At 43.1% G+C, this 10,439-nt stretch overlaps 1 protein-coding gene across 2 annotated transcripts; it reads left to right on the top strand.

The window, feature by feature from the left end:
- Positions 1-164: 164 nt before the first annotated feature.
- Positions 165-7,476, top strand: DNAJB9 (DnaJ heat shock protein family (Hsp40) member B9). Of its 2 annotated transcripts, none has more exons than XM_075857075.1 (3): positions 165-271; positions 2,635-2,862; positions 5,775-7,476. In XM_075857075.1, exons 2-3 carry the CDS (start codon positions 2,646-2,648, stop codon positions 6,218-6,220), a joined length of 663 nt encoding a protein of 220 aa, XP_075713190.1. In that variant the 5' UTR covers positions 165-271; positions 2,635-2,645; the 3' UTR covers positions 6,221-7,476. The 2 variants fall into 2 exon arrangements, with proteins under 2 accessions (XP_075713190.1, XP_075713191.1); XM_075857076.1 differs by lacking the exon at positions 165-271 and adding an exon at positions 338-360.
- Positions 7,477-10,439: the final 2,963 nt, after the last annotated feature.

The following is a 10,439-nucleotide window of genomic DNA, read 5'->3' on the forward strand; positions in this document are numbered from 1 at the left end:
AAAACCGCCTATAACAACATGTCTCCGCCCACCTCCCGTTATATTCCCGCGCTACTGACGTAATAACCAGGCCCATAAACTGTCAGCGGAAGTGACGCCCACATTCTCTGTAAAACAACAGCCTTCCACGTGCTCCTAAAATCACGTGAGCGTTGATGGCCAATGGTAAAGCGTGTCGTGTAGCAGAGCGGCTGGTAGCAGAAGGGGCGGGGCCTGAGTGCCAGTGGTGATAAGTCAGAGCTGCTGGCTGCAGGTTATCGTCGGGAGGCTGGTAAGTGGCTGACTTTGTGAAGGGCACATTTTGTGCAGGGTGAGTGGGCGGCTGGCGGGCGTACAACCTGACCTCCGACTTCAGGGCAGGTAGGACCGTTATGATGACTGGTTTGCTGGCCGTAGAGTGGCTGCCAGGAAGTTCTGATGTCTAGTGGTGGAGTTGTGTGAAGTGCTGGCTGGTTATCTGCAGGGACTGTAATCTGCTGATAACCTGTGTATGGCGTCGTGTTCAGGGTCATGGAGTTGCTGTGCACATAGGTATTTATTTCTGGCACTCTTGTATGGAGGCCAGGGACCACAAGGCTCGGAAACTGTACCATGAGAGATTAGAGTTTCCTTTTATATGGTAGTGAGCTGTGCAGGGACCGTGCTGCTTCTGTCATAGGACTGACCATGAAACGTAAGCTTTCCTACACATGGCTGACTCCTCCTGAGTGATGGGAGACTGGCAGTATGGGATGAGTGCTAGTGGCGGCTTATGTTGGGTTCTTAGGTTTCTTCTGTTACTATTTCCATTCTAGATCACTTTCTGCTGCCTGTTGGCTTGACCCCTCCTGGTTAGACGTTAGTTACAGGTTGTGGGGAGGGAAGTGACCTGTCCTTAGTCATCTCTGGTTCAGTAAAGTAGTTGTCATTATGCTGGCGTCAGATGTGATGTTATTCTGACTGCGGGCTTTAGGAATTTTTAGGTAAAATGAAGCTTGTGTATCTGGTCTAGTTGTGGCCACGTGTCAGCCCCCACATTACACCAGCTCTGCACCTGTGTGTGGGGATCATTATGGCCTCATTGTAAATGTCAGGCTGTTCCTTTATGAGGATGTCCTAGATCCAGCTTCCCGAAGTAGGAAATGTTAAAGTGAGCCACGGGGTCAGTGCTGATTGGCTTAGATGGCAGCCAGGATGGCCTTGATGCTCTGCTGCCCAGAAATTGTTGGATGGTGGGAGCATGGCATCCACTATTTTAACCCTTTAAATATTGTTGGTACAACTCTTAGACACTTGTAGATGGTGTGTGTGACTGTCTCGTGTGTGTGTATATAATTTTTTTTATGTTTAGTATGTTGGTTCTGTGACGTGTGAGTGAGCTGTGGGATTTTTGGCTGTTTTATATATTTACAAATAGGCAGTTTGCACACGGGGTGATCTAGTGAGTTGTTACAGCTCATTGGCTGTCAAACTGTGTGGGTATATCTAGGATGCCATTAAATAGTTGTAAAATATTAACCTTTAGCATTTTTGTCTTAAAGGAGCTGTAAAAATTAATGATCTAGGCTTAGGATAGGCATCAATAGCTGATGGGTTGGCGACTGACTCTTGGAACGCCTGCCGGTCAGCTGTTTTGAAGGGGGTGCAGCGCTTGTATATTCATTTCTACTTACTCAATCATCGACACAGATGTAGCGATGATTCAGTGTTGCAGCCGTCACCCATTCACTTCAATGGGAAACGGCTGCAATACTGTGAGTTGCTGCTTGATGTGTCGCTGATTCACAGTGAGCAAGAAGAAATGAAGGAGGCAGCGCTCGTACCAGCGCTGCAACCTTCTTAAAACAGCTGATCGGTGGGGGTCCTAAGAGTCTGACCCATCAGCTATTGATGGCTTATCCTAAGAATAGGCTGTCAATTTTTAGGGACTGGGCAACCCCTTTAATATTGATGAACCTACCTAATACAAAGTTGTGTGTTGCGATTTAAGAAACCCAAAAAAACAAACTCTGGCGCAAACTTTTGTTTAATTTTACTTTGAGGTGTAGCGCTATTTGGCGCCTCTATGGAGCCACTGGTGCCAGTTCATGTGCAAACAGGAGTTGTGGAGAAGCCCTCTAAGATTGCAGATGAATTATCGAAGTACTTTATTTTTGGAAACCCTAAAAATTGGCATTATTGCTGCAGGCGTCTCTGTAAATAATGCCACGCTTCGGTTTTGTATTGTGAAGGATTAGGTTTTTATGCGTTGCAAGGATTTTCTAAATTTTTAGTTGTAACTTCAATAGCCATATGTAGGCTTACAAGTTGATGGTAGTGATCTTCAGTAGGATTGCTATGCAGGGAAATGCTCCTTCTCCAGTTCAGAGAACCTTCCATGCCATGGTCAGCCTTTAGTTCTTTTCTTCACGTTTGGTGCTCCTCTCAGGGATGTGTTGGACTTGCATCATCCACATGCAAGAAAGCACATGACTTTAAATCTAACTTTAGAAGTCTGTTTAATAACACCGCTGTATATTTACAAATGGTGGTAATAACTGTCTGGGTTTCTGTAAATCCCCTCAAAACAAGTTTCTACTAGACCTTGTACTGCCTAAGGATCTACAATAGACCTGATGCAATCCTTCTTACATCTCCTATGTGTTTGTCTTACAGGAACTTCAGTGATGGCTTCAGCTCAGTCTGTATTCACATTTGCAGTTTGTATCTTATTAATATCTGAAGTTATATTGGCAAAAAAGACTTATTATGACATATTGGGGGTTCCAAAAAATGCCTCAGAGCGACAGATCAAAAAAGCTTTCCACAAACTTGCCATGAAATATCATCCTGATAAAAATAAAAGTCCTGATGCTGAAGCAAAGTTCCGAGAGATAGCTGAAGGTAAGTGCGTTTCCGCTTGTGTACATCCTGTCTGGTTTTAGATATTTTTGACCGTGTGTACTTGTCGGTGTATGAAGATCTCACTGGTCATTCCACGTTTGTAGTAAAATGTCTACCAGATAATACAGTGAACCGTCCTTGTGCTACAGGTTCTCCAAGGGGGGGGGGAAGTGTTTAACATGCCTAGTTCTTCCAACAGCAAGAAAGCACGGACATCTCTAAGGCTGGTTACACATGTATTTTAAGGACTGGCAACAACAACCAGACCAAAACTTCCCCGAACAGAGCTTGTCTTATGGGACTGCTGAGAGCTACATTCAGATCAGTAGAATCATATTGGGTGGGGGCGAGTGTTGTGGCCAGGACCATGCAGTGCAAAGAAAAATCACACTGTCCACCACATCCTGTGCATTTACATGGAAAACAAACATTTGTTCAGGTTTTAAAGTGAATGTGTCGCTAGAAATTATTTTTTTAAACAATTAGTGTATAAGTGATTAAACATTGTTATAATTTTTTGAATTTTTTCACAAGTCAGGAAATATTATAAATTAGATTCTAATTTATAACATTTCCCAGTGACGGTCACTAGATGGAGCAATTCCCAAAATTGCAGCATTGGCATGTGGTAAAGCAACCACACTGCTTTATGCTGCAAAATTTGAGAAAACTCACTCGCTCTAAGTGAGCTCACAGAATCCCCCCTCCCTTATCCTGGCTAGTGCTGGGAGAAACGAGGGGATTGAACGGTCAAACCTCCTACACTGTGTCGCCATTTTTTGAGCTAACACACAGTGTAGTAGGTTTACATACAGTAGTAATCACACACTAAAAAACACGTACATACACAGACCTAACTTACCTGCTCCTGCCGCCGCCGCTCCCTCCCGTCCGTCTGCTCCCTCTGCTCCAAGTCCGGAAGCTGCGACCGGAAGTGGTAATCTTACTGTCCGGCCGCAGCTTCCGGTCCACAATAAAATGGCGCCGGATGTCGCTCGGCCGAAGACCTTCAATTTGGACTGTGTGGGAGCGGCGCATGCGCCGTTCCCACACAGATGGCGTACAGCATAGTGGATGGAATGGGCCCCGTTCGCATTCACTATGGGGCTGTATGTGCCGTATTCCATGTCTGTGTCGTTAATCGACCCATACAGAGATGGAAAAAAAAATGTCAGCCCCCGTAGACAAGAAAAAGTTAAAAGATAAAAAAAAGTAAAACACAAACACACAAATAAATAAAACTTTTTTTTAACAAAACACTAAAAGCAAATTGATATAAAAATTTTTTTTTATGCGACACTCGTCCTTTAAAAAGGTTTCCGAAACAGGATGCAGGCAGGGGATGTTCTAAGGTGACAAGTCCTACTCATCATTTTAATTTGCCGCTACGGTGGTCTCCGCCGATCTGTTAACTTTTACAGGAAGTGATGTGATCTATCCATGAGACCACTGCCACCAATCACTGGCCATCTTCCTCAGCATCACCACCTAGGAGGCCAGTGATTGACTGAAGCGGTCACATGGGTGGAAGTGGATGTCATCACTTCCTGTAAAAGTTTAGACCGGTCTGGAGCGATGGCTGGGAATTTATCTGGTGTATGACTTGTTTTGTATAACCACATTCCCCTGCCTGCAGCCAGCCTACACTTTCTGGACAAACACTTATTATGAGCAAGTGTTCACTCTTTACTTAAAAGGACTATTCCTATCTCGGCCCTTTATGTATCCCTCTCTCCAGGTGAAAACTAGAAGAAAAAGCAAGTCTCTAGGTTACCCCATACAACTTTCCCTCCCCCGATTGTTTTTTGTTTTTGGTGCTCCGTGATCCTGACCATTTGTGGTTGGTGCACCCCCCCCCCACCTCAACAAAGGCCCCGTGAAAGTCCTAATAAGGATTCGGCACCTACATGCCGTGTGCCGCACTATGGAATAGCCCCAGGGCTACTGCGCATGATCGGAAGCCATCCTGTGGACATGACTAGAGCTCCAGAGATGTGACTGGGCAGGGAGCTACTGTGAATGCTCCAGCATGCGTGCTCCCGAGTTTCTGCCCAGCCTCTGTCATATGTTTACACAGGGTGAAAATGCAGCCACTGCTGCGGGCGCCTGAGCCATAGGAATCAGTTGGTAAACAATACAGCTGACACTGGCTGGAGAGCAAACCATCTCTGGATAACCGTACAGTTTTAATGAATGTATTTACTAAAATAAACTTATTGACCTGATCTAACCACTTAAATAGAATTGCCAAGATGGGAATAGCGCTTTAAATGCACAGCATGTGGCTTGACACCAGTGATAGATCTGTAAAGCGTGCTTTGGAACCTGGCATAAATAACCTTTGTAGGTGGTTGCTGAATACCGCCTTGTAAAGATTGTCTGCGGGTGAAACTCCATGTTAAAGTGAGCCTGTTGGCACCTACCCACAGGCAGCCTGATAGTGACAGGTTCCCCTGATTATAGAAAACAAGTCTTTACTCTAATGCGCTGCAACATTTTAGAAAACTGGGTTTTGGGAGAAGTGTTTGCCGGACATCTCCCCTATGGATTCTACCTGCTGCCTCTGTTTAATTGACACTTCTCCCTGAGCCTGGCAGAATGCTGCAGGCTTTGGAGTAAAAGCTAGTTTAGTGTAATCTGGGCACCTGTTGCTGTATTGTGCTGCCCGTGGTTAGGGCAGCATGAACGTGCTAACAGGTTCCTTTTTAAGGTCTGCTCTTCAATTGCTGTCTTGGTGTGTTCCCTGAAACCATGAGATGCCGAGTTTTTAGTGTGAGGTTTGCTTAGTTTTGTTTTACTGGATGCTCTTTATATTTATGGCGGTACAGTTTTTACAGTATTGCATAAGACATGAATATAGATATATATATTTTTAAGTGTACTTTTATATAACTAGCCTCTTTTCATTGCAGCATATGAGGTCCTATCTGATGAAAATAAACGGAAGGAATATGACCAGTTTGGCCATGATACTTTCACCACTGGAGGAAGAGGTGGCAATGAAAAACATTTCCACCAGAATTTCAACTTTGATGATCTGTTCAAAGACTTTGACTTTTTTGGGGAGAGCCAAAACAGTAGATCAAAGAGACACTTTGACCATGCCAATTTTAGGAACCACCATGATCCTTCAAATAGGCACAGACGCCATTTTGATGACTTTGGTTTTGGAGGAAGTCTATTTAATGACATGTTTGAAGATATGGAAAAGATGTTTACGTTTGGAAGTTTTGGTAACTCACAAAGGCACAATGTTAGAACAGACAGCAGATTCCATGGATCAAGCAAGCACTGTAGAACTGTCACTCAGCGACGAGGAAACATGGTTACAACCTATACAGATTGCTCAGGACAGTGACCATCTAACCCATTCAAAGCGGAGAGCCGAAGAACTGAACCAATTAAAGCTTTATTCTTAGAATCGAAAAGTGCTACAGTGTGCAGCTACACAGAACATACAGCAAACGGCAGGAAAACGTCTGCCACATGCATAGTGACTCAGACCATTGTATAATATAACATAATAGTGTGCGATTGAATGATCAAACTACTAACTTATTCTAGGGTTTGTGTAATACTGCTAACCAGGCATATAACCTTATAGTTTGCCTTCAGAAGGGTAACCAAGCACTATGCATGGCATGACCTGTTAGATTTCCTTGGCCATAATATGCACTGAAAAATCTGGACTACAACATAATCAAGAGTGATTGTTGCACTTCCTTTTTTTTTTCCTTGCTTTGCGTGGCTTAGAGAGCAGTCCTAAGCTGCATAATTTCTATTTGGATTACTCTTGATTTATTCAGGCCTGCTAATCCAGTTATTTGATGGATCTTGAAGGGGTTATCCCACCACTACAACTTATCACCTATCCACAGGATCGGTGACACATGTTCACTGGGGTTCCCACCGCTAGGAGCCCCACTGAGCAAGAGAGCGTGGGGCTCATTACTGAAGAGGCAGTCACACACGTGTGCTGGCGCTCCATTCATTGTGCGACTTCTGAAGATAGCTGACGGGCGGGAGCCCCAGTGATCGTCCTGTGTACAGGTGATAAATTGTATTAGTAGGACAACCCTCTAATTGTTTCTGGTCCCTGTTCAGATTTCCACTTCAGTCCTGGCAGTGCACCACCAATTATTGCAGCAAGTTCTAACTTTTGTGTTCACTAATTATGCAGAGTAACTTATGGACATCTCAAAATACTCTGTTGTTTTTACGATTAGCAATTACTTTGTGCCAATGTGACCATATAAAACTGTCTTCCTAAGGCTTGCTCATGGTCTGCTTAGAACATCAAGTCCTTTTGTCCTTACAAATGGATTCTTCCATCTTCCTATTCTAGGAGCGAACACCTTCCATGGTTATAAAAGCAATACATCTGCTGCAGCTGTTAAACACTTTTCAAAATGTGCAATATTTTAACAGTTCCCAAAGTGTGTAATTTAATTTAGTTTGTTTTTTGTGTGTAAACTTCAGATGTTCTGTTTTTGTTTTAATCCTGCACTTTCCTTGGCATTTTCCATATGACTATTAATCCTGTGGATATTCATAAATGCCCTGTCTTAACTCATGTAATATGAGTGAAAATAAACTATTGTGGCTCAGATTGTATTTTTGTCTTTTTTTTTTTCTTTCTTATTGGCCAGTTGAAAAAATAAAACCTAAACTGGATGATCTGAACTTTTTTGAAGGTGGCGAAAGGTGCATTCAGCTATGTATGGGGAAACTTGTAGAATGCTCCTACTGTAGTTCATTCACCCAATTCCTTGGAGTGCTGCCTATCTATTGCTATCTTGCGAAACAATCGTGGGTAAGGAGTCTGGTCCCAATGGCTAGTACTCTGATACATTAAAAAAAAAAAAAAAATTCACACCGTAAATGGTGACAGGGCCAGCACGTCCTGACATGTTTGCCATAACTTACGGTGTAAATTATAGCGAAAATCTACTGCAGCTTGGAGCTGCTGTAGATTTCCTTATATTTAAAAAAAAACAAAAAACTAATTTTTAAGGTGCACTGACAACACAAGTTCTAACTGAGTGAGTTAGAGGCACGTGTCTCTTAAGTTACTCGTCTCATACCCATACTAATTTATGACTCAGACTGGCATGTATAACTCTATTCTTAGTACTTCTGGCCCTGTACATGGGATCTAGGGAAAAGGTATAATAATAGAGATAGACCGAGACTTTGTACCAATGCCGCGTGTCGTAATTTTTATGTTTAGTACTGAAACATTATCACTGATAGTGTACATTTTTAAACTTAGCAGTTTATAAGGTATTCTACTTCACGAACAGGAAGAGGTTATCCCTGTTGGCCATGATACAGTAGTTACAATATCGATCACGGTCTACAAGCCTGCTTCTCACATATTCCTCCCCCTCGCATTGCAGAGACTGCTTGAATACATGCTGACGATGCTGCAGTAATAGGACTTTGTTAGCCATCAATATCCCTCACTACGGAGGAAGTAGTCTTCTCCTACTCTCCTGCATCTGCGACTTTTTTGAATCTTGGCAGATAGGGGATGTAACGTCCACAGCCGCAGACCGTTCTTACCTGCCCCCCCGACAGCCTTGGCTATGGACGAGAGTGCCGGGCGACATCGCCCTCCTGAGATGCCGGCGCTCACTTCCACATTGCTGCACTGGTTCCCGTAGATTTAAATTCACTGAGTGTTTGAAATACCTCGTTTTGTTTTCCCTAGTAAGGTTTTGATTAGTCACTGGTTTATGTCTTTAGGGATATATACTGTAATGTGACGATATAACTATTTTATTCAAAATGCAACCTGCTTCTGTTTGATACACAGTGCAGACTGCAGTAATGTCATTGCTTAGTACAAGTGCAAATGCACTAACATTGCCACTATTAGCTCTGTGACCTGCTGGAGATCTGAAATATATATCTATAAATTAACTCATACATTTGTTACAACTGGATGTGGAGCTGGTATCCAATAGTTTATTGCTATTATGGATTTATCTATTTTTTGTTTATTTTATATATATATATTTTATTATTTATAATCTATTTTATAATTTTATTTATCCAAATAGTGGTACCATAATCCGGTTAGATACCTTGGGGATTCCCCCGTTGGTGTATTAATTTGCCAGGGGTCGCGTAACTAGTTAGCATGGGGGAGTCTCGTTCGTTATCGGAATTAACCAGACAAATCGCTCCACCAACTAAGAACGGCCATGCACCACCACCCACAGAATCGAGAGAGCTATCAATCTGTCAATCCTTTCCGTGTCTGGGCCGGGTGAGGTTTCCCGTACTGGTTCCCGTAGGGTGCGCTTGCCATGTTTTACATTTTATCAACTGGGCGTTGTACAGAGGAGTGTATGATGCTGACCAATCACCATCATACACTTCTCATTGTTCCAGCCAAGCTTCTTTCACTGCACAAAGTAATTGTGCAGTGAAAGTAGCTGGGCTGGAACAATGAAAAGTGTATGATGGTGATTGGTCAGCGTCATACACTCCTCTATACAACGCCCAGTTGATAAAATGTAAAAACGCCCAGTTGGGCATTAAGAGCTAATTAGCATAAATCTAAAATTGATCACTTGCGCAAAAATGATCATTTTCAAAATAAAAACCACTGCTGTTTTACATTACAGCGCCCATCGGATTATGTAGGAGAGAAGGCACTTATAATCTGGAGATAGAGCCTCTTTAACCTGTTGGAGTTGTTGTGCCACCGGTCACACCTGCTGATATACACCATGTCTGGTGGCTGCAAGTTAATCTGTGCTCAGCCTCCATTACGGTCTGGACTATTGTACTAGGACTGTTTGGCCAGCTGCTACAGCGGTGCAGCCTAGGGGGTCCACATACCCACGGATCGTGACACCGGAGTTTCATAAGGCTTACTTGGATGTCAAGAACATATCGCAAACCAATGCTACATTAAAGAGGCTCTGTCACCACAAGTGCCCCATTGCCTACATAAGGAGATGGCCGCTATAATGTAGGTGACAGCAGTGCTTTTTATTTAGAAAAATCTATTTTTACCACTTTATGAGCGATTTTTAGCGTTATGCTAATTAGTTTCTTAATGCCCAAGTGGGCGTGGTGTTACGTTAGATCAAGTGGGCGTTGTACAGAGGTGTGTATGACGCTGACCAATCTGCGTCATACACTTCTCTCCATTCATTTACACAGCACTAGTGATATAGCGATATGTGTAGCGACATACACACACTAACATTACTGCAGTGTCCTGATAATGAATATACATTACCTCCAGCCAGGACGTGATGTGTATTCAGAATCCTGACACGTCAATCTTTTCTGTGAGATTTCCAGCAAGGCGAACGTAATCTTGCAACAGTACGATGTAAACTGTCATTTAAAACTAGATTACGTTTGCTGGGCTGGAGGTAATGTATATTCATTGTCAGGACACTGCAGTAATGTTAGTGTGTATGAGGCAGCAGATAGCGATATCGCTATTGCAGTGTAAATGAATGGAGAGAAGTGCATGACGCTGATAGGTCAGCGTCATACACTCCTCTGTACAACGCCCACTTGGTCATTAAGAAATGAATTAGCATAAAGCT

Source organism: Rhinoderma darwinii, chromosome 3 (genome assembly GCF_050947455.1).
Source record: "Rhinoderma darwinii isolate aRhiDar2 chromosome 3, aRhiDar2.hap1, whole genome shotgun sequence".
NCBI lineage: Eukaryota > Metazoa > Chordata > Amphibia > Anura > Rhinodermatidae > Rhinoderma > Rhinoderma darwinii.